Genomic DNA, 27,831 nt, shown 5'->3' with positions numbered 1-27,831 from the left:
AACGTATAAATAAAAGTGATAACCTCTGACAAAAACTGATTATTCAACAGTTCAGTTTATTTTATTGTTGGTTCGAGAACAGAAAGATAAACATGAAGACGTTGTTAACAATTGCTTTATTATTTTCCAGTAAGTAATATAGTTATTGTTAAAATACGTCATCTAACAACAATTTCTAGTTATTGCGGTCGTTGCGTCGGAACCTTGTGCTTATGTTTTATGTAGAGACGTCGGTAAGAATTATTGTACTTGTTCGCAATGTAATTGTGTACACGTAACATTTTAATTAGGACGAGGAGCGACAAATTGCGACTTTAACCTGCATAATATTGTTTGTCCCAACGATGGAAATATTCTGATCAAGGCTGCCCAATACGGAACCAATCCAGCTCCTTTGAAAGATTTGAAGGACAGGTATTTTATATTATGGATGATTTCTTGGTCTCAAATTTGGTTGGATTTTCAGGTGTGATGGAGAAGAATCGTGCAATTTGAATGGAATTGGAACGTGCGACAGTAATCAGAAGCGTTCAACATTACGTGTAACATACAGCTGTTACACAAAATAAATCACATCACAAATCTGTTATTGATTTTTAAATATTTGTTGTACAGTAGGTACAAATAAAAGTGAGGTAATACAAGAAAAATAAATGGTTTATTAAAAATTACATTTTATTTTAAATTAAAGCCTTTCATGCTCCTGAAGTTGTACCCATTTCTCTGTTTCTTTCCACATTTCATGGGAGAACTTTTTATCGCTGAGAATTTTTGGTGACGGATATGAAGCCAAAAAGTCCCAAACGAATTGTCCAGTCATGTCTTTATACTTTTTGCTCATGGCCAGTTTTAAAGTTATTTGAGCACCAGATTCTGCGGACTGAACAACCCTATAAGTTAAATTAATTGTAAATTTAAGCAAATCAATCACCTTAAAATAAATCCTTCCAATGGCATAAAACACCTTCATGAAGAGCTTGCCGAAAGCCACATCCCCCGCTTGAAAAATATCTGTGTAACAACAGCCGGGATGCAAAGCGTTGGAGACTATTCCGAACGGTTTGAGTTTTTCAGCGAACACATTTGACATTATTACAGTTGCGGCTTTGGTGTTCGGATAAGAGTGGGCCACGAACAAGTAAGAGGTGTCCGCCTTTTTCGCCCCCATTGTTTGAACCTCTAAATTTTGCAACCACACAGAAAAAGACGACAGGAATATTATCCTACCCTTAGATTTCTTCAGAAGATCTGAAACACAGAGAAGCAGCTCATTCTAAATTCCAGACATCAGATGAAGTGAGTAAAAGTTACCGACTAAAAGATGCGTTAACAGAAAGGGCCCTAAATAGTTAACTTGATTGATGATCTGATATCCGTCTTCGGTAAGTTCGTCCGAAATGGTTCCGACACCGGAATTGTTAATCAAAATGTCGATCTTCTCCTCACTCTTTTTAATATCTTCGGCGAATGATCTTATGGATTTGAACGAACACAAGTCCAAATGTTTGGTTACGATGTTTGTGTTGCTTGTGAGTCTGATCAGCTCATCCCTTTCTTTTTCCGCGTTGCTCCTGCATGCTATTATGACTCTGCAGCCCCGTGCTGCCAAACCCAACGATGTTTGGAAGCCTAGACCTATTACAATTTATTAAATCACATAATTACACTAGAGAGAATTTTACAAGTACTTGTACCTCTATTGCCTCCAGTGACTAAAGCTGTTTTCCCAATTAAGCATGCTTTGCTGTTGTTTCTAGTCTCCGTCAGTCGAAGTAGAAGCCAAATAATGAACAATATGGAGAACAGTATTATCGTACACATTGCGCTTCCACGACTATTAAAGGAATATACAATTAATATATTTAAAGGTTCCATTTAACATTGCATTGCCATTAAGTATTTACAATTTTGTAACTGTTAATTAAATGTATATATTTAATTGTTGTTAATTTATTTGTTTAATTTGTGCTTGTTTCTACATTTTTACATTGTTTAATTTTTATTTAAATTTCAAACATACTTCAAATTTGAATAAAATAAAGAATTTTTCAATGTACCTGTCTCTCCATCGACCGAGGATGGACAGATAATAAATTATTTATTCAATCAGATTATGTAAGGAAAAATACAGCTAAATTATCCATCCACCTTAAATAAGGATTGCAGGTTAACACTTTATTGTTTTGGTGACCCGACTTGCAAAACAGCATTAATGAGATCCCCTGAAAAAATCCCGTCCGAGTTCAAAAAGACAATGGTTCCACATTTCGATACAAACAAACCTTGAGTGTTTGGGAAAGAAGTTGGAAAAAGTATTTATTTATTGATGGCAGCGATGGCAGCGCAAAGCCGATGGTAGATCCGAAGCCAGTGTGTGTGTGTTATGCGGACGTGTCGATAGCGGGGAAAAAGGTGAAAGTCTGGAGTCGATGACCAACCGACAATCTGGTCCGCAGTTCTGCTTGGTAGGTATCTCGTATTACCTGGTACACTTGTCTGCCATTGACATTGGCTTTGCTTCGTTTTATTTCCTGCTCTCGTTTCTTTTATTTTTCGATTATCGCCGTTTCTCCACACGACCAGGTGAGTCCGTTAATTTTCATGCCACAGTCGTCGTTTTAAATTGATTATTGCGTAGTTATAATTACATTTAAACCATAAAACACTTGTTTTTAAGTTACGTAAATATATTAATTGAAGATAAGTGCCTAACAATTAGAAGTGAATTAACATTTTCAACAGACTAATCTAATATTTTTTATACATGTGTCAATTATATATCCTACGTAAGAAAGAAAAGTATCCCTTAATAATTGATGAAGAATTACAAGTTAATAATTCAAAACAAATGAAAGACAATTTATCAAATGATAGACTTTGCCATCATACGTATATATTTACTCAATAATTGGAATAATTTCCGTATTCGCATCATTAAAATTGTAATTAAAGATACAACGATCTTGAATGGTGTGTGTCCTATTTGGACAACCTTCATATATAGGTACCACAGCAACTTGACAAATGAACAATACATGAATAACAATTAGCAAATTTGATAATAATTTATATAATCCTTTCAGGTGATTTTAAAGACATTAAGTAGGCTTCTTCAAAATCCTCTTACGGGTCATTAAAATCAATTGGACACAATTTCTAAATCGTAAAGCTAACTTACCCAATTTGAGTGTCATCAATATCTAATTAATTAAATCACAAAGTGGTGGTGGCATTGAACAAGTAACTCGGTGTCTTCTCGAAGGTTACCAGAGTGATTATTGTTGCAGAATGATCTTATTGGGAGTGGACTTCAGTTGTCCGGTCGTTCAAATCCTGTTGCTTCTTTTGGTGGTCAGTGGTCTGACCGCTATCTCGCTTATAAAGTTGTACGCGTTCCTCACCTGCGGCTACTTCAGGGATAGAGTGAAAATGAACGGGAAGACTGTTATTGTTACCGGTCCAACGGGCGGAATTGGTAAAGAAACTGCTAGAGAAATTGCCAAGAGGGGTGCCAGAGTTATTCTAGCATGCAGGAACGTGGACAGTGGAAATAAAACCAAAGGTAAGTCACAGTTGTTTCATTTTATTAACTGCTAAAACAGTACTTTTCGCATCAGTACGTATCAGTTGAATTAACAAATACGAAAACTAGTTTTGAATCCATCTCCTTCTAACAGATATTAAACAATTGTACATAACTTTTTTAACCTTAATGTACCAAAACGATGAACCTTGACACCATTCTACAATAAAGAATTATCATATATTTTGAATGGGATCTAATAAAATTATAATTTCCCATTACGAAATCGACAACATGCAAATGAGTTGATGTGTGCTTTCTCTTTCGATAGAGGAAATCATCGCAGCAACCAACAATGAAAACATAATAGTTAAAAAACTGGACGTGTCATCTTTAAAGTCGGTACGAGAATTCGCAGCAGATGTAAACCGGACAGAACAAAGACTAGATGTTCTGATACACAACGCAGGAACAGCAGAAAACAAAATCAAACTGACTGAAGATGGATTGGAAACAACAATGGCTACAAATCACTTTGGTCCCTTCCTCCTTACGCATTTATTAATCGGTAAGAATTTGGTACGCCGAGATTCACTTGAATCTATTAATTAATTAATGTATTTCAGATTTATTGAAGAGATCAGGACCGAGCAGAATTGTGGTTGTAGCGTCAGAATTGTACAAGCTGACGTCATTGGACGTGAACAACATCAACCAAGAAAGATCGTGGTTCCCACCATGGATCTACTACGTCTCGAAGTACGCCAACATTTCCTTCACTTTGGAACTGGCGAGACGTCTGGAAGGCACGAATGTAACGGCGAATTGTCTTCATCCTGGTATGATCGATTCCGGAATTTGGAGAAACGTGCCAGTACCATTGAACTGGCCAATGAAACTGATCTGCAAATGCTTCTTCAAGACGCCGGCTCAAGGTTGCCAGACCAGCGTGTATTTGGCTTGTTCCGAAGAAGTGGAAGGCGTGAACGGCAAGTATTTCATGGATTGCAAGGAAAAAGGATTGAGCGCCGGCGCGAAAGACATGAGCAAAGCTAAGAAACTCTGGGAGTTGTCTGAAAACTTTGTTCATTTACAACCGACAGAACCTAAATTGTAGATTGATGTAATTTAATTTTATTTTTCCTATTAGTAAAATGTAATTCACTTTATTTGTGTTTTATTTGTCCATCCGTCAGTATAGGTTATAATTGTTTAGACAAAAACATGACATTACAGAAAATCATTACCAAAACGTCAAACCTCACATCACATGCCCACACACATTTAATCATCTCCGCATCCATCTCGGTTCATCACAGATATGGTCTGCGACCCAAACGAACCACCATGCGGCCCAAAACCAGAAGAAAAATACGTGCTACCTGAACCAGATCCACCAATACCCCAAAAACTCACCTACGAAAATCGTAACATTGGCATCACGATATTTCCAAAACCACCTCCGTCCAAGAAACCTGAAAAGGGACCGAACGCCAAGTATTTGGAATACTTGGAGTTGATGAGCCAAAAATGGAGAATCGTTGAGTTGGCAAAGCCGAAGAGAATTACCAAAAAGTATACACAACCGGAAGAGAAGGACGACTCTAATAGAAGAGACTTTTCGAGGAAGTTACCTGACCACGTTCTTTTTTTTCAGGAAAACCTGGCCCTTCAAAAAGTTCGGTAAATTATTTTTTTACTCTTTTTTTCATGTCGTTTACCACGAACATTGTTTGCAGCATTTTAAACTGCACCAAAAAAGAGTTTTCTGTTATACTGCCCAAACGATGGATAAGAAAAATGGACAAGACCATTCACAAATCCTGGAACACCATTTACAATTATTATAACAAAAAACTGAGATCCCAGAAGTTGTTGTAAGTACACAACAAGTAACACAAATAAATATCGCCCAAAAAAAAACTTTTGCAGCCAACTGAAGAGGCAACAACAACAAGGCAAAAGCATAAAAAAGATCTCTAAAAATGAATTCTTTAAACAAAAGGGCCCGTACTATGAAAAACTAGCCAAACCTAAAGAACTGCCAAAACCACAAGTAAACACGGGCATGTGTATTTCATAAATCATTTAATTCCTGTGACATTTCAGAAAAAAGTCGAAAAAGAAAAGAAAGACGTTAACTACGAGTACATAGAAGACCTGGCCGTGCCCAAGGAACGGTTTATATTGGAGCCGAGGGACTTGCCTTTCCTAATAACCGATTTCGCGAAGAAATACGTGGCCACTGAACGCATTATCAAACTCTCGAGAGTTCCCATGCGTTTGTACCATATTCTTCCGCCGCTTGTCCCCGGAAAGGTCAAGAGAAGTGCTTTGAAATATGTCCGTAAGAACATTAGAAATAGATGATACAATTCTTTATTATCTGTGGGTATTTTCAGCAACGGAACGATTATTGAAAGTAACCGAACCGATAGTCCGGCACTGCGATAGAAAAGTGATTGAAGTACAAACTGAAGCTGACAACGTGGATTGTTTCAAGGTGAAACCGAGCGCACTCAAATACAAAGTTACTCCTAGAATAAAGAAACTGGCCGAACCCAAAGAAAGAAAATAACCAACTAACATGGTAATAATTACAAATAACTTAAAACACGTAACTAAACAAACCGTATCTGTAATAACAAATTATTTCATTAATAAAACCACATTATTTTTTTATTAAAATGAATTTACTATAAAAACCATTTACAATATTAAAAACTGGGGTTATATGTATAATTCATAAAAAATAAAAAGACAAAATAGGTATCATCAATTAACGATGTCTATCTTTATAATTTTAAAAGAGAGCTTCATTGCCACTATAAGCTATAATTGAATACATATTTAATATTTTAAAATTTTGTATAATATACAAAAAGATGCCTTAATAAAAATACTACAAAAATAGCTTTTTTTGGAAGTATCAGCACTCAGATCATTATTTGTCCTATTGTACAAAAATAAATAATACAGTGGTGTTATGATGGAAGTGGTGCAGGAGTTTGTTGTCCAGCAGCAGCTGCAGCTTCCCTCTGTAATTGCAATCTTTTGGCAATCCTCCTTGATCTTTCTTGTTTTAGTTCTTTAATGAAAATGTAAAAAATAAACACTCCGAAACCCTAAAAAGTTATTTTGTTATATATGTAAGTAAGTTAATCCACGATTTGTTACTTGAAAGGCACAAGATAGAAATCCCATTGAAGCACCTTCAACCATAATGGTTTTTACGTATTTAATGAGTCTTTTACTGCATCCGTCCTCGTATAATAATTGAAACGTTCCATTCGAGAGATCTAAATTCGAACAAGCCTTCGGATAAGAATCTTTCACGGCATAATCATGGCTTCCATTTAAACCACAACATTTTAACTGAAATTGTTGATTTATTTGCCAACCAATAATTACATAAAAAATGAAAAAAAATAGTGACAGCGGTGGGATTCGAACCCACGCCCTTTCGGACTGGTGCCTAAAACCAGCGCCTTAGACCGCTCGGCCACGCTGCCTCGTGCCGACACTTTGATAAAATACGCCACTAATGCTTACCTGACTTTGGAGTCGCACCCACTCCTTCTTGTTGTAATCAATTTTTATCATTTCATCAAAAGATTCGGTTAGTAAATTTGTCGATTCTGTTCGCACCTCACCCCACAATATCATCGACCAAACACCTACCGTAAATTCTATGATTGCTAGGATAATTGTTATAGCAATGAACTAGAAATTAGTACATGTGTGGTTAATAAAACTTTACGAATTTGTCAGAATATTCACCAGGTAAATGTGAAAATCGTGTTCTCTGGCAGGTCCTTTGATGCCAAGCCATGTCAGTAAAAGGTGAATGAAACCCAATAAAAATATTACAATAAATGGTCCAATACATCCACTAGACACAAACTTGAAATGATAAAACAGTTTATAAGCTAAAAATACTGAAAAAGCTATAAGTAAAACGCCTGACACCTGTAAATAGACCATCGTAAATAGACAAAACAAAGAACAATTATAACAACAACACTCACAAACAGTAAAATGGAATACACGACACAAAACACCTCTTTAAGTTTTAGCGATGCCATAATACTGATTGAAAAAGAAAAGAATTACGGTCAATAAAATAAATTAAAAAAAGGCTGCTGCATCGCCTTATTGTTGTCCCGACACTTCTAAAAGAACTAATGACCACAAGCACCGTTTGTATACAAACAAATTAAATATTAAATTAAAAAAGGATGATAATTCAGGTTTGCAAAATTCAGTCAGTGTTGTATCTGTATCCGATCTGAAAATGTGAAGGGAATTTAGGTAACGATTTATAAATAGATCATAAGTAAAATCTGATTGGAAATCTCGGACTTGCGAGGTGGAAGGTAGACAACCCGTTCTACACTTAATTAAACATGAATGATAACACTGCAGTACAAAAATAATATTATCATTTTCGTCCAACATGAATGTGAAGTTAAAATAATTCATTAAATTTGTGTTTGCCTGTTTTTCCCAAGATCTAGTGAAAAAAATTGAACCATTTGACAGCTCAGCCCCCAAACAAAATACATAGAAAACCTACAAAATAAACATAGCCAACTGTTTGTAATAATAAATGTCAAAATATGAAAATATTTAATCAGAAATAATGTACACTCTTTTGCACGGCTTTTACCAACACCTGGTTCAAAAGGATGAATTTTGTGTGTTAATTCTCGGTTTAGACAACGCCGGAAAAACCGTAAGTGCTCGAAAGACATAAGTGACCATTTCTAATTTGAGTTTTTAGACGTATTTGGAGGCGGCGAAAACGAAATTAACGAAAAACTACCAAGGAATTCATCCCTCTAAAATCACCACAACTGTAGGACTGAATATTGGAAAGATTGATGTTATGGGAATCAGACTGAACTTTTGGGATTTGGGTGGGCAAAGTGAATTGCAATCACTATGGGACAAGGTTCTCAACTGTTTCAATACATCAACAAAAATTTAATGTTGGGTTTTTTAGTACTATGAGGAGTCTCATGCAATTATTTATATTGTTGATTCATCTGACAGAGATAGAATAGAAGAGTCTAAAGAAATTTTTGGTAACTAATAAAACATTTATAACATGATTACACATGTACTACATCAAATGCTTGTAGATAAAATGATAGCAAATGAAAATCTGAGAGGCATTCCACTTTTGGTTTTGGCAAACAAACAGGATATTCCAGAGTGTATGGGAGTTAGAGAAGTGAAGCCCATATTTAATAAAAATGCACATTTAATTGGCAAAAGGGACTGTATGGTTATGCCTATATCTGCTCTGACTGGGTAAATAAATAATACTAGTATTAATAAATTAGTTCCTTGTTGTACCTGTAAATAAATCATCAAATCAAATTTACATGTATGATATTTTAAAGAATTTGAATTTCTTTCAGTGATGGCGTTGACGAAGGAATCCGGTGGCTCGTCGATTGCATTAAAAGGAACACATATTTACGACCACCCAGAAACAATGAAGAGAGTTGAGATAATGTATACTTATTAATAAAAAACGATACTACTAACAAAGTTGTTTTGCAATTACGTTTACCTATGATAAACCCATGATAATAACCATGTGTATCTTTCTTATCTACCCAGTTTATCATTCACCCGCCCTATATGTATGTAACTAGCACCGCAATAGTTTTTCCAACGCCAGGGAAGTTATGTACCCTTATTATGAATCAGACTGGAGTGTTTTGCCTCCTGAGAACAACAGAAGGTAACCCACAACATCGCCTCATAGAAAATTGTGATAAATTTAAATACGCACCAACCAATTAATATTGCTTGTGTGTTGGTTTTTGCAACAACTTTAGTACATATTGGTGTTGATTATCGGTGTTAAGGAATTATTAAATTAAAAAATCGACATGAATTTTTGAAATAGAAATGTAGGTACATGTGACGTCACCGTTTGCCGGCCATATTGCAAATGTCGGAACGTCAAATCGGTGGGATGGTCTAAAAAATAATTCCGATGACACGTTTTAGTTGATCATTTTTAATTTACAGCTGATAATCGCTTATTAAGTTTCCGTTGTGTGTAGAATAAAGTGACTTATTAGAAAGCATTAAACAGCAGTGTTACATGTCATCTGTCAAAGTTAAATAGTTGTATAGGAAACAGGTGAAATTCACAAATAGTAAATAGGTAATCAGTTTGTTACTTAATGAAACAACCCGAAACAGTGTGACGGTGTGTTGGTGCAGTCAATTAACAACACACGAATTCCGGTTGTGTAAATGTGCTGCGTCCGCTTAACAGATTGTGATTGTTAACCTGATTTTGGTGTGTTGTTCAATTTTACCCTAACTAATATGAACGCTTCAGAGCATGGGTAAACCTATATATGGAATAAGTAGGCACAGTTTTTACTAATTTAGCCCGTTTTAGATTTAACCCAGCCTTTAACATGGCCACGATCAAACAAGTCGTTAACGAGGCCATCGAAAGAGGTATGTAGTCCCTCGCAATCCCCTCGGTTCACCACCCCGACCTAACTAAAACAATTTCAGTTCGAATGCCGACACCAATGCGCCTCAGGGATCTAATCAGACAGATAAGGGCCGCGCGGACTGCTGCGGAAGAACGTAGTGTCGTCAATAAAGAATGTGCCTACATCAGGTCCACATTCAGGGAGGAAGACTCGGTGTGGAGATGCAGGAACATTGCCAAATTATTGTACATACACATGTTGGGTTATCCTGCACATTTTGGTCAATTGGAATGCCTCAAACTGATAGCCAGTTCGAGGTTTACAGACAAGAGGATTGGCTATTTGGGAGCCATGCTTTTATTGGATGAGAGACAAGATGTACATTTATTAATCACGAATTGCCTAAAAAAGTGAGTATTTTTCTTTGGTATTCATTGTTAAATCCTCATTGCTTATGTATCATCATTTTTTGTGAAGTGATTTAAATTCGACGACGCAGTTCGTTGTGGGTTTGGCGCTGTGCACTCTGGGTGCGATAGCATCACCAGAAATGGCGAGGGACCTCGCCGGCGAAGTGGAGAGGTTGATGAAGTCGCCTAACGCGTACATAAGAAAGAAAGCGGCTTTGTGCGCGTTCAGAATTATAAAACGAGTACCCGAACTTATGGAGATATTTTTGCCCGCCACCAGGAGCTTTTTGTCTGAGAAAAATCACGGTAAAAAATTCTCTTCTGTCTGTTATGTAAATCAATTATTTTTCTAATATGAACGTTTGACTTCAGGAGTCTTAATCACTGGTGTCACATTAATAACAGAAATGTGTGAAAATAGTCCAGATACACTCAATCATTTTAAAAAGGTGCGTTAATTTTTTATTTCGCTTTTAAAAAAATATTATGCGTATTTTTTAGATTGTGCCAAATCTCGTACGAATATTAAAAAATCTAATAATGGCGGGTTATTCCCCGGAACACGACGTTTCAGGTGTCAGCGACCCATTCTTGCAGGTATATTTTAAAATAATTGTCGATCTCTGTCTGAACTTAATGAATGTAATGTTTGTTGGTATTTTTGTTTAGGTGAAAATATTGAAATTACTGAGAGTGTTAGGAATAAACGATGTAGACGCTTCAGAAGCCATGAACGACATTTTGGCTCAGGTTGCAACCAATACTGAAACGAGCAAGAACGTCGGAAACACGATCTTGTACGAAACTGTATTATCTATCATGGATATTAAATCGGAAGGTGGATTAAGAGTGAGTTTGGCGTGCATTTTATAATCGTTTTGTATAACAAAGAACTACACAAATTTAACAGGTTTTGGCAGTGAACATCCTGGGAAGATTTTTGCTGAATAACGACAAGAACATTAGGTACGTGGCTCTCAACACGTTGCTGCGCACCGTTCACGTGGACACGACAGCTGTACAAAGACACCGCTCCACGATTCTCGAGTGTCTCAAAGATCCCGACGTTTCGATTAGGAAAAGAGCGATGGAATTGTCGTTCGCTCTGGTCAATTCGCAGAACATTAGGACCATGATCAAGGAACTGTTGCAGTTTTTGGAGAAAGCCGACCCGGAATTTAAGGCACAATGCTCCTCAAATATTGTATTTTCCGCCGAAAAATATTCACCCAACAAACGGTGGCACCTCGATACTCTGTTGAAAGTTTTGGTTGCTGTAAGTTAATCCAGTACATACCACAATACAAGTGTTTATTTAATCGTTTTTCTAGGCCGGAAATTATTTGCGCGACGACGTGATAACGTCCACGATCCAACTTATTTCGGAGAGCACGAGCCAACAAGCCTACATGACTTTACAATTGTACAAGGCGTTGTCAGAGGATCTGATGAATCGGCAACCGTTGACGCAGGTGGCCGTTTGGGCCATTGGAGAGTACGGTGATCTGCTCCTGCAAGCAACTTTGGACGACGATCCATCTTACAAGCCGCCGACGGAGGAGGAAGTGCTCGAGTTGTACCAGAAATTATTGTGGTCTCCGCAGAACACTGTCACTACCAGGCAGTATGCACTCATGTCCCTCACCAAGCTTAGCACCAGATTCACCAACACCGTCAAGTAATAAATGTCAAAATAATTCGTCACCTACCCAAGAATATCATTGTTTTTGTTTGATTTCTATTCTAGTAAAATTCAACAGATCATCAGTTCGTTTTGTTCGAGTTTGCACATAGAACTGCAACAGAGAGGAGTCGAATACTCGCAGCTCTTCGGCAAATACTCTCATCTGCGGCCGGCCCTATTGGAGAAGATGCCTCCGATGGAGGTGATTAGACCGCAAAGTGAGGACAGCACCAACGGCGATCTGGAAGGTGACACGCAATCAGCAGACGACAGTCCGCAACATGTGGTCAACAACGAGTCTGTATGTACTATTTAAATATCATTGTGCACACCTCTTCTATGTTGTTCAATTCTTTCAGAACGCTCTGTTGGATTTGTTGGGTGATTCTGATGGACTGGACATAATAAAACCGTCAAATCCTCCCGTCACATCGACGCCACCCGTCTCCACAACCAACAATCTCCTCGATTTGCTCGGCCTCGATCCGATACCAACGAAACCGATGACGGGAAGCGACACTCATCTCGGCTTGATATTGGAAAACAACAACAGTAACGGTACCAATCTTGTTCCGATTACCAACAATCAAAATTCGAATTTCCTCTCGGAAGATTTGTTCACGACGAACATTATTAATGAGAGAGATTTACCCAGTGTGACGGCGTTCGATAAAGACGGCCTGAAGATTGTGTTCACGTTGGAGAAGGTGCCCGACGCGAATAATACGGTGACTGTGAATGTGACTGCGACCAATCACACAATATCAAACATGACTGACTTTTTGTTCCAAGCAGCTGTTCCTAGAGTAAGATTTTCAGATTCATTTATTTATATATATATATACATTATGTTTGTTATTCGTTTTAGACATTCCAATTACAAATGTTGTCACCAAGTGGCACCTCTATGCCTCCAAGTGGTCAAGTTACGCAAGTACTAAGAATAACAAATCCAAGCAGAGTAAGTCTATAAAATGAATGAAATTAAATAAAATAAACTTGATATTTTTTGTCTGGTTTTTGATAGAATGCGTTGAGGATGCGATTGCGATTATCATATTCGATAGACGGAAATCCAGTACAGGAGCAGACTGAAGTAAACAATTTTCCAACAGATATCTGGGAATGACAGAGATCTAGATGAATTTCCTATATATTTTTTTTCACGTTATCGCATATTTATAAATATGAAAAGACAAGTCTATTTTTACTGTAGACTTCTCTATAAGTGAAATGTAATATTTTCTATATTTAGATTTAGTTATTTTTTAGTGAGACTACACACACTTGTAAATAATTAATTTTTATTATTGTACTTAACTATTATTATTATTATTATTAATCTATTTTATAATTGTTATATATTATCATAGACAAAGCACAATGTCTATGTGGAATTATTCTTAAAATCAAATATCATGAGCTGTTTATATTTTTTGAATTCTATTTATTATGAAATTAGACATATTTCCCACTCTTTTTTAGTTATTTGATTTTAAGATTTCAATTGGTACATCGTTATTTTTGGTATCATGCGTCAAGTTAATTTGTAATGCTTGATTTGTTAATACCATGTTATTTCGTCCATAATATTAATTAGCAAAATAAAAAGTAATTATTAAGTCGTTCATTTACACTTTTATACCTATTTCTATTAATTTTTGAGGGACTTAAGTAAAAAAAACAGTATTCCAATCCGTATATTTAGTCAATCAAAATCTACGAATCTATTACACGCTGACCTGAGGGCGTTGGCATTCGTACAAAGACATTCTGTGAGACGATCGTGGAGTCTTCTTCCCAAGGCTCGTGCTGATTCTAAATTCACATCCACTACAAGTCTTCTCTCATCATTAACATTGCTTTCACAACACCCGCATGGTCCGGCCTCCTAAAAAATTACAGTTATTGCAATAAAAATTAAGTGGACTGTTCTTACTTTGTATTGGGATGAAAAGTGATCTTTGTATTCATGACAGGTAGGACAATACAATTGGTGATGAACTTTGTTAGGTTTATGTGAATCCTCGGAAGTAACCGTATTTTGTCGAAAGACTTGACCTAAACTAGAATTTAAATGACCATTTGTAGTTGTTTCAAAAGCAGGTTTCCAAGAAGTACGTCTGAGGTCGTCGATATTGTCACACTTACATTTGGTCGTATCACCTAAATCTGTCCAACACTTTTGAGCTCTGAAACAAATGTTTTAGTCAATAGACATTTAAATTATTAAAACTTATTACTTGTTGTACATAAGCGAGTGACACACTCTTCTAGTGTGACTGTTTCTCTTTGATAATTGCGAAGAGAGTACAATTTTGGTGACTGGTTCGCTTCGAGGCAAAGTAAACATCGTCTCTTCTATTGTTGTTTTCGTTTTGATCAACAGTTTTGGAGATAACGTCCCCTTAAACCGCCACTTTTAATTAAATTATTTCATAATGATGTTTAACTCATACTGGGAACAGTTTGGTCGTATCCATCAATAATTCCATATCAACACCGCCGTACTGTCCAAATTTAGAAGTGGGATAAAGCAGTTCATCCAGAGTCGTTCGAAAAGTAGCCAATACACATCCGTCGTCGGGAGTTTGCCACTGAATGAACTCGACATAGAACCATTCTTTGCCTGAAATACTCCTCGGTTAGTTTAAGAAATTTAAATTGGTCTCTATTAAACTTAGTCTGTTTTGGAGGTCGTTTAATCTCCCTTTATCGAAGTCTTTGTGAAAGGTAAAGTGTTGATTGATTTTTATGGGAAAAACCGGACGGAGAATATCCGTTTGAACGTACGAATTGAACATGCACATTTGCAAAGACACATTTCCGTTCGTACACAACCAAACACCCGGACATGATACCTATATAAATTTAATTGACAAGCATCAATTTTGACGTAATCTAATTCCCAGTGGAGCCTCACCTTTTTAATATGTATGTTGACTTTAACAAGGAATGACTTTTGAGCCATAATTACAATTAGTTAATTGTCGATCATGTAAACTCTTTATCAATCAGGAAATCCATCCCTAACGCGGTTTGACGAAGGCTCAACGTGTTACGTAAGTTTGTGGATACTGTGTAGTCACTAGCAACCAATAATTATTAAAAAATCAATAACTGATGTGACCCAGGTTTGGAAATAAAACTATTTCATTGGTTTTATGGGTAAAAGGATTTATTTTTGGAAGATTGTTTCTTTCTTGATAGGGAATTTCGGAGCAGCTTCTTTGAATTTGTCCACTTCCAAGATGAAATAATCTTTGTCCTTTTCTTCAGATGTGGCTAATGTTTCCGAACCCAGCAACGACAGATTCAAATTCTTTTCTTTATCTGCAACAGGAAGATCAAGTTACTCAATATTAAAGTATTTATGAAAATTAGTAATTAGTACCGCCCGATCCTGGTACAGCATTCACGTCATGACCAACAACTTGAACGCTCAGCTTCTTAAACTTTCTGCCGCCTAAATTATAATCATTCCAAAACTGCTTTAGATCTTCCAGTCCAATTCCACCAACCAATTCAATCTCTTTTTCCAGCCTATCAAACATGTAATGACCCTCTGTAATCTCACTCCAATTCCTGTCCACCTCTTGTTTCATGTCCACATCCTTGGTCCGCTTCATTTTGATCAGCGTCGTTTTCAGTTCTTCTAGTTCGTCCTTTTTCAGACGTTTCAATAAATTACGGACATGTTTTACGAAACTCTCGATTCGTGAGTCGATGTGTTGGGTAGTATATTTGGTCGCCTGGGTGTTTATCATGATTGTGTAAGCTAAAATTCCAAACGTGTCCCTCAACGAAGCCGTTACGTGATAGCCCAACTGCTGCTTGGTTCGAAGTTCATCGAAAAGAGGTTCTTCAATAAAAAGCTGTCAAGAATATCGATAAACATTATGGGGAAAAGACATGTTGGAACAAATAATCTCCCTACATATTATATAAAAGATTAATTACCATAATTAACTCTAAAATCACGTTGGTTCTTAAAGTCATTTCACCTATTTGATAATAATTAGTGATAATGGAGTTCGAATCGTTTGGGTTCATATTCTGAACTCTGCAACAATGTTGGCCGTTTGGAACCTCAATGACCGTGTACTAGAAACGTAATTTGTTTTATCCTCAAACCCTTACATAAACTTAAAACAACTCACATGCGGAAATGATTGTTCTCCGATCGGTTGACAATCGAGAACTTGCACCAAATGTTGAATTGTCTCCTTGGCGACACATTCCGAAACGTTGCCTTGCACCAAAGTTTTCACGTACAAATTTTTGAAATACTTCTCGGTAAACTCCACCATTTGCTCGTAGGTCAATTCGGAGGCCGCCTTAAACTTTTCCATAGGCCCGAATGTATTTGCGATCAACAAATTCAATCTCACATCCCTTAAAAGTACATCATCAGCAATAATAAAATAATCAACAAACAAACAAAATACTTTGCCAGAGTGTTGGGTCGGATTAAACGATTGAAGTCTCTGTCTATCAGTTTTCGTTTGACCGCTTCGAAAATTTCACGATCGATTCGACAGCTCTTCATGTGATTGACCAGCACGCAAATCAATGAAGGTAGTTTTTCGTTATAGCCGCTCACCTTCAGTAAAAGTCCTCGTTCGTAAGATCCGAATTTGTAGGAGAGACCGGCGCTTATCGCCGGATACAATTCTTCGCCTATTCCAAACTCCAACAGATTAAACAACATATCTAACATTGTAGAGCTGAAATGAATTCATTTAATGCATTGTCAGTAATGTGAAAAATATTTCAATCATGTAAATGAATGTACAGGACATTGTTTAGATAAGTGTATAACACATAAATAGAAGCGATGATTCCGATTAGACATCATTCAACATGAATGTAGTGGTGAGAATAAATCTAATTGTGGCAATTTTATGTCTAATGGGTGAATATAGTGGAGAGCCCTCCAATAAAACCATCAGTTCATCATTGAAAAACAAAATAAATGGTTTGAATAAATTGATTTAAATAAATAATACATTTATTTCTATGAATGCCACTGTAATTTCAGATGGAAACTGTGAATGTGGCATTAACCAGTGCTCGTCCCTAGGTAACTCGACGCCGACTTACGCAGAAAGATATCCAATGAAATGTTCGTTAAGAAATGAGAGTGATATGTGTCGAAATCTGTGCAAAGAAAAAATGTTCGACACTTTTGATGCCGACAGATTCGTGTGCTTTCGTAAATTCAATTATGCCTCCGTCACGGTAATAAATTCTTTAGAAATGTATTAATATTACGATTAAATGAAATTGTACTCTACTCTAGCTGTGCTACTACATGAGAACGTGCCAAAAAGAATCGAAAAACAGGCGATGGGGCTCCGCCCGTATGACTCCTAAAAAGACGTGCTGCTATCGACGTGAAATGGTGAAATGCCTCTACTAATCACAATAAAAAACAGCATATTTCATTTACCTAGAAGCCGACTCCATAATCATAGGACTAATCATATAAATATAATAATAGGCCTTGGGTTGTCTGAACTCATCGTCCTGTCGGTACCATAGTTCGGCAGCGGGCGACTCCCAGACTTTCACTGGATACTTGGAAGGGTTTTCGGGAACCGGAAGCACGTCAAAATCTTCAGTCAGATATTTATTAGGAACTGGAAGGTCTAATTCCGGTATTTCTTTGGCGGCGTTCCACCTATGGATGAGATCGGACGGAATGTCCCGATCCGCATACGACGTTCCGAACCACTTCTCCTTCTTGTTCATAGGTATCGATGCGGGCAATTTGGAGGACATCACCAGGATATTAAGCCGATCGGCAGTTAGTTGGTTTAAAACATCAGTAATGTCCTGTTCGTTGTATTCGAATTGAAGTTCTTCGGCGCACAAATAATGTTTTGGCGGATAAAACTGCATGACCTCGCACAGTTCTTCCACGTAGTCGCTCGCGCTCTCCTCATCGCGGTATTTAAAGGAGGTGTCGGCGATGTGTTTGATCTCATCGAATATCCGCTTCTGAGGTCCCAACCGTTTTAACATGTTCAGATAGGAAAATACCACATCAATGACCTGTTTACAAATGTAAAAATATTTATTGATTATGCGTTTGATGTAGACACGTTTTCACCTCGTTCATGTGGGTCATTCCTTCCTCAGTCATGACCAGATTGAGACTGAAAAAGGAGTAGACGCTATTGTCGTCAACACCGGAGCCGCTGTTTCCCGCCGATATACCTAAAACCCAAACCCTACAAGATAGGAGAAGAATTTCCTACGTTGTATCAAATCAAATCAAATTTAAATCATTAAATATTTACTTTTTCTTCAAATAGGAGAGAATGCTACCCTTTCCCTCGTCGCCCAACAAATAAGACAGATATTCGTGTGGCTTTGTCAAATACTTTGATTTCAACGGCGGCAGAGCCCAAGTCAAATCCAACTAACAACAAAAATTTAAAACATCAAATCAAACGAAAATCCCAATTCAACAGACAGACCTGGCAGATGTCTTTGGTAGGTTGCATGTAGTAGACCCTTCTGAACTCCGGCGTGTCGAAAACGTTTTTGTGAATGGTCAAATCTGGGGGGGCAATTCCGTTGTTCTTAACGTTGGAGAAACATTGAACAACGTACTCCTGTAGCGTGTCAAGTGGCAATCTGGCTTGAATGGCAAGCGTCATGCGATGTGCCGAATAGTGTCGTTCTCTGAACGCATGCAGTTTTGCATAAAGATCGTCGTCCGCGATGTTGTCTCTGAGCGTTATGAGATTGCCCCAAGCAAACGAGTTTACCGGGGTGTTTTGACGGGCCATGGAGTTGTATAGCTGTTCCTTGCGATTCGAGTCGTTTGGCATCGCCATCTGAAACTCTGTTCACATATTAGAAATTAGAAAACTATTTCAGAGGTATGTAGATTCCAATATGAGAAGATGAAAAATATTACCTGACTCAACTGCCTCCCTTTCCCGAGATATCGCTTCCTTTTTCATAAGTGGCGATATAAAAAATTGCGCAAACTTGTCTAAAGCAGTTAAGAGATGTTTTTCCAGAATTTCAAAATAAAAACAAGTGGTCTCCGCATCCGTAGCGGCGTTATCGGATCCGCCAGATTTCTATCAACAATAACAATTATACTGCTAAATTTACTTAGAGTTAAGTACAATACTATACTTGTATGAATGAATCAAAATCATTTTCGGTAGGAAACTTTTCACTACCCATGAAAACCATATGTTCTAAGAAATGGGCAAGACCAGGCACTTCAGGTGGGTCATGGAAACTGCCTGTACCAATACACAAACCAGCAGCTGCCTTAAAATTAAACATTGTTGAATATGTGTCAGTTAAGGTATAAATAAAATGTAATGACTAACTAGTTTTTGTTCTGGAACCTGTTTGTGAACTTTTTCATCATCAAACTCTGTTGCATCAGATGTTGATTCTTCACTGCTCTCCTGCTCTGATTCACTTTCACTCTCCCATTCACACTCTTCATCGTCACTTTCTTCTTCTTGAATTGCGCTAGTGTCAGACACTAGACATGCCACCAAACCATTTCCCAGCTCAATGACACTGAAATATGGATTAATTGAAATGTCTTGCTTTCTTTTACCCAGGTATTTTACCGATAATCTTTCTTATCGCTCTCGCTTTTGATCGGCGTCTCTAGAATTTTGAATGCACCCATGCTGGAATATTGGTGTCCGAACGCAGGCCCGACCGAAATGCACCAGTTCTTTGTAAAAGCAACGTTTGTCAAAATTTTTCTAAAAAAAGGCCTGCAGTTGGTCAACATCGGAGTTACTGTCAGCGCGACATTTAATTTAGTGTTTTGTCGTTCATACCTGATTATAAAATAAAGTATAGTGTATAACTGTTTGAAATGTGTTTCTTAATTGGACTGAAAAAAGTAGGGTTAAAAACGATATAAGATTTTTTCATCGGAAGATGTGTAGTACATTTTATCTACCACGTGAAATACCTATCACAAATATTTATTAAAATATTATATATTATATTAACAATAAACATCAAATTTCAAATGAATACATATTTATTATTAAGATTAAATAAATTTGTTGGATACTAGCATAAGCATTAATTTTTAACCCAAATTTATTATTGTTTTTAAATCAATGGAAATCAAATATTCCTTATATAATACACAAAAAATGCAGAAAAAAGTCAAATTAAATTGTTCCACTATCAATGGTTATCAGTAGGGCGATATATTACGTCTGGTTTTTTTCTGTGACATCAGATGCCATCTGTCGGGCGTCGCAAGGCATCGTTCAATTGACATTGGGGTTCAAGTGTAAAATAACCACACTTCCTCGTTTTCATCCCTCATTCGGCAACTGACAACATAACAGATCGACTCCACCACGACCACAATCTGCCGACATGTCGATTATCGCGAGAAACATCCCCCGCATTCTGACGCAAGTGAGTCTTGAAGGTTTAACCTAAAATTTTGATGATATAACACATCATATGACCATGTCTTTTAAGCATTTTCGTGTTTTTTTAGGCGGCGCAACGTAACATCCATTCTGTCAGCCAACAAAATGCAGCCGTAAGGAGTTACCATCATTCAATGATTATTGTTTAATTTATGGCTATTTAAATTTTAGGTTAATCAATGTGAACGTCCGGATACAAGGGTGAGCTGCACGTTGATTCCGGGCGATGGAGTCGGTCCCGAACTCATTTTTTCTGTACAAGAAGTATTTAAAGCGGCCGGAGTCCCGGTCGATTTCGAATCGTACTTTTTCTCTGAAGTCAACCCAACACTTAGTGCGCCATTGGAGGATGTTGCCAAGTCCATTTCGAAGAACCGCGTGTGTCTAAAGGGAATCTTGGCGACTCCCGATTACAGTCACACCGGCGAACTACAAACCCTCAACATGAAATTGAGAAATGCTCTGGATCTGTATGCCAATGTGGTACATGTGCAGTCACTTCCAGGCGTCAAATCTAGACACAGTAACATTGACTGTGTGATTATTCGTGAGCAAACTGAAGGCGAATACTCAGCTCTGGAGCATGAAAGTGTTAAAGGCGTTGTAGAATGCTTAAAGATTGTAACTGCAAGGAAGTCGCAGAGGATCGCCAAGTTTGCGTTCGATTACGCAACGAAAAATGGAAGGAAGAAGGTAACAGCAGTGCACAAGGCCAACATTATGAAACTGGGCGACGGGTTGTTCCTCAAGTCATGCGAACAGGTACTTATTTCTACATTTGAAGTTCCTAATTGCATAATTACTTGAAACATTTGTTTACAGATGGCAAAATTATATCCAAAAATTGAATTTGAAAAGATGATTGTCGACAACTGCACAATGCAAATGGTTTCGAAACCGCAACAGTTCGATGTGATGGTAACACCAAATTTGTATGGTAATATCGTGGACAATCTCGCATCTGGTCTGGTAGGAGGTGCTGGTGTGGTCGCTGGTGCCTCTTACTCTGCTGAATGTGTCGTTTTTGAACCGGTAAATGATTACCTTATCCTATTATGTATAAATATACATTGAGCAAATTTCAGGGTGCGCGTCACACATATTCCGAAGCAGTGGGCAAAAACGTGGCAAATCCCACGGCGATGTTGTTGTGCTCGGCGAAACTTTTGAGGCATGTCAACTTGCCCCAATACGGAACTATGATCAGAAATGCCGTAGATAAAGTACTCAAGGATGGTAAAGTGCGCACTAAAGATGTTGGAGGACAATCAAGTACTCAAGAGTTCACATATGCAGTCATTAACAACCTACAGATGCCCTAAACAATGTGATTATTTATTATTTATTTTATATATTTATGAGGAGAAAGTATGTAAATGTTTTATTTATTTTTAAACCCTAAATAGAGAGCAGGACGAAAAATTAGCTAGCTAAGATTTAAAATTGTTTTCAAGATTCAGTAGAAACTTGTGTTAATGTATTATACACATTGTACATTAAAATACCTTTACAGATCTCCCATGAGTTTCATTTTTATTTTTAGATATAGTTAAAAATACGCACAAACTGTTTATTTAGTTTTAAAAGTTATTATTAAAGATTTAAAGTAATTCACAAAAGGCTTAAAATTTAATAAAATCTGAAGAAATTAAACATTTATACAATAGCAAGTATAATACCAATGGCTTATGGTATGTGTCTTTTCACTACAACCTTGACAAATACAATAAGTCAGTCTTTGGTTAATTGAATAAAAAATTGTATAAAAAAATCAACATTTTTTTCATATACAATATAAATAATATGGCAACAAAAGTCGTTAATTTAATAGAAAACGTAAATAAAATTTTGAAGTGGGTCCTTACTCGAAGACGTTCTTACGAACCTAACTGAACGTCCGAATTTAAATAAAATATTCAAGTAAGTATACACTTTAATGATCCTATAGGATAAATTATATATATAAAAGAAGCGCAATTAAACTTGTATAAAAATTACAATATCAGATGATGTAATAGTATATAGGCAGGTACTAAATCGTTAGATGAACTATAGCAGCCAAGTAATTGTGTGTATTTATTCTAAAATTGCACGATATTGATGAATTATATCACAAAATATCAATTTAATAAGCACCAGTTTACACGAATTATCAACGAAGCAAAAAGCATAGAGAACATATATTTAGTCTTTACTTTGATTTAAGTAATATCATTTGTGCCACAATTGTTGTTTATTCAGTCTTACTAAAATGGACAGTTTTCCATTTATTCTGACATATTATTAGTAGGAAAAAATCAATTCTATCGGTTCCTGTGGCAGTGTTTCAATTAAAAATAAAAATATCTATTTGCGATTATTATTTATAATGATCATTTTAATATGAAAGTCTTTTATGCATTAGTCCATAATTTTTTAAATTTTATCATCCATATTAGCAGTGATATCTGTTGATTTGGAGTAATCCTAATAGCAGGGAATTATTACTCCAAATTTACTTAATAGTGTTCCTCATAAATTGTTTAATTTCCAAGAATAACTGCTATTAATTTCGTATTGTGTAAAATAAATATTATACAGCGGTATTTTAAAATACCTCACTGCAGTATGTAAAAATGATTTTCAATCTTTTAAACTTTAAAGATATAACGTATAAAATGTATAAGTGCTATAAAATATTGTATAAAAAAGTATAGATTTGATAAAATAAAAGCGTTCTACATAGAAAGGCAGTAGATTGAAATATTTAACACTTGTACAATTTATACTACACAAAAACTTACTAAGGTCGATGAATAGCTTGTAAAAATATTGACGTAAAAATAAATAAAATGTTGACAAATTTCCAAATTTGTCGTTTTCGTCGTCGATTAAAATGAATCCCCAATCTGATTACGAATCACTATGATTTTAAGCTCAATTTTCGGTAACTGTCGATTGTCGGATCTGTTAAGCCTACGATCCCTTTAATTATCCGGATTGGGAGGCGGAGTTCCGACTCCACCGCCCAATTGGAACACTTTGTACGTCACTTCCGTCGCCAGTTTGTCCACATCCTGTTGTGTCTTGGCCTCTACGTAAACCCTGACAGCGTCTTCCGTTCCCGAGGCTCGAACAAAGGATCGAGCTTGTTCGTATTTCGCTACCAGTTTATCGATTTCTTCTTGTAATCCCTTCGGTGTTACCAATTTACGTTCAGCGTCCGTCGTTGTGAATATTGTTCTATCCTGAAATCAAATCCATTACAAATTCTATTTATGCAAATCCTATTTATGCTTACTTGAACGGTGACCTTCGTGAGCTTATTAGGTAAATCGGTGTAGCACTTCTCCCAATCCTGGATACTCCAGCCTTTATCGTGTAGTATCGTCTCCACCAAAAGCATATCAGAAATCGCATCGCCCACAGTTTCGTTAATAACATCGATCAAATTCAACATTTTCTTGGACGCTTTCCTCTGTTCCTCGTTCAGGTTTTCATTTTGTCCCGCCTCTTTCAATTTATCCTTGGCATTTTGACTAAAGACGACTGTTCCGTGTCCGTTAGCTTCGAAATACACACCGATGTCGTAGTCCAGTGCCTTGTGGTGTAAATGTTTGACGCCTGTTGGGACGCAGCTCACCGGTACTTTCTGAAATCGATTCGAATTAACCACGAGATGATGATAAGACGTCAATATTTACCAACTGCTTTGTGATGTAATCAGTGGACGCCCCGTTAGCGTAAGCAGTTTGCACCAAACCTAAATTAAGGTTGATGCCAGTTAAAGCCAGGCTCTCTTTAATATAACCGGCAATCAGTGTGGCAATTCTATCACCGTCCATCAAATGAAGCGCGTTGTTCTCGTCTTTGTAATAGTAGACCAGACGATCGGCGTCACCGTCCACCGAACAACATCTAACGTTCGCTTGATCCGGAATGCCGGTCGGATATTTTTGCTGAGACTTGACGAAATCGGCTCCGCACTAAAAGTGAAAGCTTAGATTAAACATTACGATGGAAACCACACCTATATTGTTACCAAATAGTTGAGCTTTCCAGACCCGATAATCTCATCGTTGTACATCTGTATCTGCAACGAATCTCCCAGCACCTCTTTCAGATATTTTACTTTCTTGGCTCCCACTCCGTTGGCGCCGTCGTAAACGATCGTGTTATTGTAATTGCCGTTCTCGTACTTGTCGCCCCTTAAACTTTTAAAAGCGCCGCACAACTTTCTATAATATCCATCCTCGGTCGGTTTGCCGTAAGCCCCCTGCGTGTTTTTGCAACAAACAAAGTAGTGCAACTGAGGAGTAGTCACGATGCCGAAATCTATCGGTTTGCCGCTAACCGCTCGGACGCCGTGCGCCACCGCCTCAGACAAACTGGGGCTGCTTGGGCGCGTGTCCTTTCCGATATATATTTCGACGCGGTCGTTCATGTTTTCGATTTTGAAATGACTTACTATTTCGTTTACCACGCTCTCCAGTTGATTATCGCTAAAAAATAAGAACAAACGATTTTTTCTTTTACTAATAACACAACGATTTATTGGTACGAGTCATTGCTATAATTATACTTTCGAAAATCAAAGAAATTACATTAAATAAACATTAAATACCTATTGTAAACGGTACACAGCACCATTAATTAAGTATTTTCGAATATGCGTTGCTAATTACTAAAACGTTAATGAGCTGAAGGTATTTCAGTAATTCATTTGAAAATAACATTCTCTACTGAGAAATGGAATGAAAATAATAATGACCAAGTAACGTGGAAACGTTTAAAGTGTAACAATAAATATTTATTTTGGTTTGGCTCATTATGACGCAAATAACACATTAGTTGATGTGTTGAATTCCGTTCCTTTATCATATCACATTCAAATTGAACTCTCACATTAATTCTATAATCCTGAAGCCTAATTTTGTACGGAAATTTTGATAAAAACAATCACATTGTCAATAAAACATTAAATATACAGTTCAATTAAAACAAATCTGTAAAATAATGATTTTTACTTACGGTACATTCGCAAGTTTAGTGGCCCAAGCTTCCCATGACTGATCCAACATTTCTCCCATTGGATCAACCAGTTTTACTCCATTGTCTGGTTCCGGATTGTGTGAGGCAGTGATCATCACACCAATACACGCTGAATATACAAATTATATATTTAAATTATTCTCAATTTTAAAGGATAATTTGAGACACCTTTTATTTATATATTTTAGAATTAATTTGTTATACCCAAGCTGTCATTATAGGTTAAAATAAACCTGTCAACGTGACAGAAAATCAATTGTATCTTATCTAATTGCAAATCAGTTCACTTTAATTACAACAACAATCTAATTAATATTAATTAAATGATAGTTATCAGACTAAAATGAGAATCGTCTCATGATTGATATTCAAAGACATAGCATACCTTTTTTGAACCTTGCCCTTAGAACCGCCAGCAGTCCCATACGGTACATCACGTAGTCCAAATTGGTCGCTCTGAAAAAAGAAAGGGCTCAGTTTTCATTCAGATTTAGCAATAATTTAGGTCACAAATTCAACGTTTACTATTTCAATCGGCTGTAACCTTAAAACCCCCTCGAAGAAATTGAACTTACTTGTTACGAAAACCTGCGGTACCATATTGTATGATAGATTTGGTGTTCCTGGGAAACATCTCGCGTGCAAAAGCATAAATGGTCCTCGAATTGTGCACCATGGTAATTTATTAGTGAAAACCACTTTCGACCAGCGAATGTTGTTTTATCGCGACAAGGATAGACTAATTGGTATGAGAGAGAAGGGGCGACCATAGAACACCTCAGAAGCGTATATCGCATGTAGTAAAAGTGAGTGTCGAGGTCATAATGTTTCCCAAACTTTGTCAATAGATGGCCTTTTAATAGAATAAAATACATTAATTATATAAATTGATTTAAACTACAAAAATAATAATTAAACATCTTTTATTAAGTTAGTCTTTCACAAATCATTTGTACTTTATTCTTAAAATTGTCATCCTCTATTTCAACTTTATTCAACAAAGTTAAAATTGTTCTTAAAACCTTAGAGTCTAAACCACAATCATTTAAACAGTCCATAATGAATTCAATTGTTCCCTTATAAATAAAATAACAAATAGTATCTGGAAGATTACTAAAAATGGTATCTTCTTGCGGAATCCCATTGGAAACCAATACAGCCAATATTTCGACGAAACATCGAAAAAATCTATTCGAAAATTTGACTTGTAGAGTCCTTAAAATATCTCCAATTCCACATATGATCGATTCCTTTTGGTTTGTTAGCGGTAACAATTTGAACTGGCACGTGAAATATTCTAAAATAACAACAAAATCTTCTTCCACCATGTTTGTAGCGTTGCGTTTCAAAATTTCTAAAATATTGCTATGCTCATCTGCGTAGCAACAAATGTTACTCAAAACTGTTGTGTATAAACTTAATATTTCCAGATTTTCTGATGTATCATATTCTTGTTCATCATCATCGTCATCATCATCATCATCATCATCATTGTTGTTCATAAGTGTTTTATAAGCTTTAACTACTGAACTGAACAATTCAATATCAATGTGTTTATAATGTAATTTGTTAACAGTTAGAACATTCATTAAGTACAATGTTTTCATCAGTAAATCTCTATTCAAACTATTTGCAAGTATAAAATTAATTTTTGCAACCATTTGTTCATCAACGAATTTCAAGTCGTCGTTATTATGCACAACTCCACTCAAAATTCTCATTACTTGCACCAAAATTAACGGATCTTCCGATTCTAAATGACATAAAATTTGTTCTAGTTGTTCCAATGTTACTTTTAAATCGGGTTTCATGCTTAAAATGTTACCGATAATTCCAAGAACAATCTCAACAAATCTGTTGTTATTGTTGTACATAGTTACGGAATTGGAAGCAACGGAAAGGAAATCAACCTCGAGTAAAAAGTCGCAAACGTCCTTATCCAGTGTCATGTCCCATAAATTACACAAATCATCTTCGTACTCTTCGGACCATTCCAAATTGGAGAATTTCAATAAAGTTTGTAAGACGAACCGTTTTGAGTAGACGGTATCCCCTATTGCGTCACCACGAAGTTTAATAATAGTTTCGCGATCTAATTTTGATTCATCTATATTGTTATCTGAATTTTCCGACATTTTTTATCGCCGTTCAAATTAAATGTTATTGTTTTCCTCACTACTGTCACTTATTCTAAAACTATTATTTACAGAAATTTTCTATCTCTGTTTAACTCACAAAAATAATATATTTCTGATCTACT

At 36.5% G+C, this 27,831-nt stretch overlaps 13 protein-coding genes and 1 non-coding gene across 24 annotated transcripts; 7 read left to right on the top strand and 7 right to left on the bottom strand.

Moving 5' to 3' along the window:
* Positions 1-671, top strand: LOC109607591 (uncharacterized). The gene is made up of 4 exons (XM_020024063.2): positions 1-129; positions 180-233; positions 291-414; positions 467-671. Exons 1-4 carry the CDS (start codon positions 93-95, stop codon positions 567-569), a joined length of 318 nt encoding a protein of 105 aa, XP_019879622.1. The 5' UTR covers positions 1-92; the 3' UTR covers positions 570-671.
* Positions 640-3,267, bottom strand: LOC109609605 (retinol dehydrogenase 13). Its single transcript, XM_020026301.2, has 5 exons — positions 3,179-3,267; positions 1,695-1,834; positions 1,312-1,635; positions 932-1,248; positions 640-880 (listed from the first exon to the last, which is right to left on the bottom strand). Exons 2-5 carry the CDS (start codon positions 1,819-1,821, stop codon positions 686-688), a joined length of 963 nt encoding a protein of 320 aa, XP_019881860.1. The 5' UTR covers positions 1,822-1,834; positions 3,179-3,267; the 3' UTR covers positions 640-685.
* On the top strand, positions 2,304-4,692 carry LOC109609604 (retinol dehydrogenase 14). 2 transcript variants are annotated; one of them, XM_020026300.2, is made up of 4 exons: positions 2,304-2,465; positions 3,288-3,562; positions 3,855-4,091; positions 4,150-4,692. In XM_020026300.2, exons 2-4 carry the CDS (start codon positions 3,289-3,291, stop codon positions 4,638-4,640), a joined length of 1,002 nt encoding a protein of 333 aa, XP_019881859.1. In that variant the 5' UTR covers positions 2,304-2,465; position 3,288; the 3' UTR covers positions 4,641-4,692. The 2 variants fall into 2 exon arrangements, with proteins under 2 accessions (XP_019881859.1, XP_019881858.1); XM_020026299.2 differs by lacking the exon at positions 2,304-2,465 and adding an exon at positions 2,473-2,583.
* Positions 4,693-4,777: 85 nt separating this feature from the next.
* LOC109609575 (uncharacterized) lies at positions 4,778-6,211 on the top strand. The gene is made up of 5 exons (XM_020026267.2): positions 4,778-5,206; positions 5,263-5,400; positions 5,456-5,579; positions 5,633-5,870; positions 5,926-6,211. Exons 1-5 carry the CDS (start codon positions 4,845-4,847, stop codon positions 6,099-6,101), a joined length of 1,038 nt encoding a protein of 345 aa, XP_019881826.1. The 5' UTR covers positions 4,778-4,844; the 3' UTR covers positions 6,102-6,211.
* A 247-nt stretch (positions 6,212-6,458) lies between these two features.
* On the bottom strand, positions 6,459-7,872 carry LOC109609574 (leukocyte surface antigen CD53). The gene is made up of 5 exons (XM_020026266.2): positions 7,552-7,872; positions 7,304-7,492; positions 7,076-7,246; positions 6,701-6,898; positions 6,459-6,648 (listed from the first exon to the last, which is right to left on the bottom strand). Exons 1-5 carry the CDS (start codon positions 7,606-7,608, stop codon positions 6,508-6,510), a joined length of 756 nt encoding a protein of 251 aa, XP_019881825.1. The 5' UTR covers positions 7,609-7,872; the 3' UTR covers positions 6,459-6,507.
* Positions 6,956-7,035, bottom strand: Trnal-uag (transfer RNA leucine (anticodon UAG)). The gene has a single exon. It is a non-coding gene; the product is annotated as a tRNA-Leu (tRNA).
* Positions 7,873-8,063: 191 nt separating the features above from the next.
* LOC109609577 (ADP-ribosylation factor-related protein 1) lies at positions 8,064-9,082 on the top strand. Its single transcript, XM_020026269.2, has 5 exons — positions 8,064-8,258; positions 8,307-8,477; positions 8,529-8,610; positions 8,668-8,839; positions 8,950-9,082. Exons 1-5 carry the CDS (start codon positions 8,166-8,168, stop codon positions 9,038-9,040), a joined length of 609 nt encoding a protein of 202 aa, XP_019881828.1. The 5' UTR covers positions 8,064-8,165; the 3' UTR covers positions 9,041-9,082.
* Positions 9,083-9,193: 111 nt separating this feature from the next.
* LOC109609596 (AP-1 complex subunit gamma-1) lies at positions 9,194-13,712 on the top strand. 2 transcript variants are annotated; one of them, XM_020026283.2, is made up of 13 exons: positions 9,194-9,278; positions 9,954-10,015; positions 10,076-10,406; positions 10,474-10,712; positions 10,779-10,855; positions 10,908-11,003; positions 11,076-11,255; positions 11,317-11,682; positions 11,738-12,084; positions 12,154-12,391; positions 12,450-12,896; positions 12,959-13,051; positions 13,118-13,712. In XM_020026283.2, the coding sequence occupies exons 1-13, from the start codon at positions 9,223-9,225 to the stop codon at positions 13,217-13,219; spliced, it is 2,634 nt and encodes an 877-aa protein (XP_019881842.1). In that variant the 5' UTR covers positions 9,194-9,222; the 3' UTR covers positions 13,220-13,712. The 2 variants fall into 2 exon arrangements, with proteins under 2 accessions (XP_019881842.1, XP_019881843.1); XM_020026284.2 differs by lacking the exon at positions 9,194-9,278 and adding an exon at positions 9,481-9,897.
* A 65-nt stretch (positions 13,713-13,777) lies between these two features.
* Positions 13,778-15,236, bottom strand: LOC109609598 (spermatogenesis associated 6-like protein). Of its 5 annotated transcripts, none has more exons than XM_020026287.2 (6): positions 15,014-15,236; positions 14,771-14,951; positions 14,550-14,719; positions 14,334-14,497; positions 14,030-14,282; positions 13,778-13,981 (listed from the first exon to the last, which is right to left on the bottom strand). In XM_020026287.2, exons 1-6 carry the CDS (start codon positions 15,059-15,061, stop codon positions 13,799-13,801), a joined length of 999 nt encoding a protein of 332 aa, XP_019881846.1. In that variant the 5' UTR covers positions 15,062-15,236; the 3' UTR covers positions 13,778-13,798. The 5 variants fall into 5 exon arrangements, with proteins under 5 accessions (XP_019881846.1, XP_049824043.1, XP_049824044.1 ...); XM_049968086.1 differs by having other exon boundaries at positions 13,778-13,978; XM_049968087.1 differs by having other exon boundaries at positions 13,778-13,991; positions 14,245-14,282.
* Positions 15,067-17,530, top strand: LOC126265717 (uncharacterized). Of its 2 annotated transcripts, XM_049968090.1 has the most exons (3): positions 16,824-17,068; positions 17,132-17,331; positions 17,393-17,521. In XM_049968090.1, exons 1-3 carry the CDS (start codon positions 16,954-16,956, stop codon positions 17,510-17,512), a joined length of 435 nt encoding a protein of 144 aa, XP_049824047.1. In that variant the 5' UTR covers positions 16,824-16,953; the 3' UTR covers positions 17,513-17,521. The 2 variants fall into 2 exon arrangements, 1 of the variants encoding a protein (XP_049824047.1); XR_007548182.1 differs by lacking the exon at positions 16,824-17,068 and adding an exon at positions 15,067-15,152 and having other exon boundaries at positions 17,132-17,530.
* Positions 15,242-20,450, bottom strand: LOC109609595 (nardilysin). 3 transcript variants are annotated; one of them, XM_020026282.2, is made up of 14 exons: positions 20,314-20,450; positions 19,704-19,844; positions 19,452-19,650; positions 19,249-19,389; positions 19,022-19,190; positions 18,576-18,946; positions 18,396-18,517; positions 18,206-18,326; positions 17,543-18,147; positions 16,539-16,817; positions 16,251-16,485; positions 16,051-16,194; positions 15,485-15,965; positions 15,242-15,423 (listed from the first exon to the last, which is right to left on the bottom strand). In XM_020026282.2, exons 1-14 carry the CDS (start codon positions 20,364-20,366, stop codon positions 15,269-15,271), a joined length of 3,216 nt encoding a protein of 1,071 aa, XP_019881841.2. In that variant the 5' UTR covers positions 20,367-20,450; the 3' UTR covers positions 15,242-15,268. The 3 variants fall into 3 exon arrangements, with proteins under 3 accessions (XP_019881841.2, XP_049824035.1, XP_049824034.1); XM_049968078.1 differs by lacking the exon at positions 20,314-20,450 and adding an exon at positions 19,923-20,273 and having other exon boundaries at positions 19,704-19,856; XM_049968077.1 differs by lacking the exon at positions 20,314-20,450 and adding an exon at positions 19,923-20,273.
* Positions 20,340-22,056, top strand: LOC109609597 (isocitrate dehydrogenase [NAD] subunit beta, mitochondrial). The gene is made up of 5 exons (XM_020026286.2): positions 20,340-20,523; positions 20,609-20,653; positions 20,712-21,302; positions 21,363-21,572; positions 21,626-22,056. Exons 1-5 carry the CDS (start codon positions 20,482-20,484, stop codon positions 21,860-21,862), a joined length of 1,125 nt encoding a protein of 374 aa, XP_019881845.1. The 5' UTR covers positions 20,340-20,481; the 3' UTR covers positions 21,863-22,056.
* A 924-nt stretch (positions 22,057-22,980) lies between these two features.
* On the bottom strand, positions 22,981-26,380 carry LOC109609599 (phosphoacetylglucosamine mutase). Of its 2 annotated transcripts, XM_020026291.2 has the most exons (7): positions 26,147-26,380; positions 25,957-26,027; positions 25,551-25,680; positions 24,562-25,021; positions 24,224-24,505; positions 23,821-24,171; positions 22,981-23,767 (listed from the first exon to the last, which is right to left on the bottom strand). In XM_020026291.2, exons 1-7 carry the CDS (start codon positions 26,245-26,247, stop codon positions 23,507-23,509), a joined length of 1,656 nt encoding a protein of 551 aa, XP_019881850.1. In that variant the 5' UTR covers positions 26,248-26,380; the 3' UTR covers positions 22,981-23,506. The 2 variants fall into 2 exon arrangements, with proteins under 2 accessions (XP_019881850.1, XP_049824037.1); XM_049968080.1 differs by lacking the exon at positions 26,147-26,380 and having other exon boundaries at positions 25,551-25,682; positions 25,958-26,026.
* Positions 26,381-26,477: 97 nt separating this feature from the next.
* LOC109609545 (protein SAAL1) lies at positions 26,478-27,731 on the bottom strand. The gene has a single exon (XM_049968085.1). It carries the CDS (start codon positions 27,704-27,706, stop codon positions 26,498-26,500), a length of 1,209 nt encoding a protein of 402 aa, XP_049824042.1. The 5' UTR covers positions 27,707-27,731; the 3' UTR covers positions 26,478-26,497.
* Between the last annotated feature and the right edge of the window lie 100 nt (positions 27,732-27,831).

Source organism: Aethina tumida, chromosome 5 (genome assembly GCF_024364675.1).
Source record: "Aethina tumida isolate Nest 87 chromosome 5, icAetTumi1.1, whole genome shotgun sequence".
Lineage (NCBI taxonomy): Eukaryota > Metazoa > Arthropoda > Insecta > Coleoptera > Nitidulidae > Aethina > Aethina tumida.
Note: the sequence above shows the minus strand (reverse complement) of the source record. Positions and strands in the feature narration are given on the sequence as shown.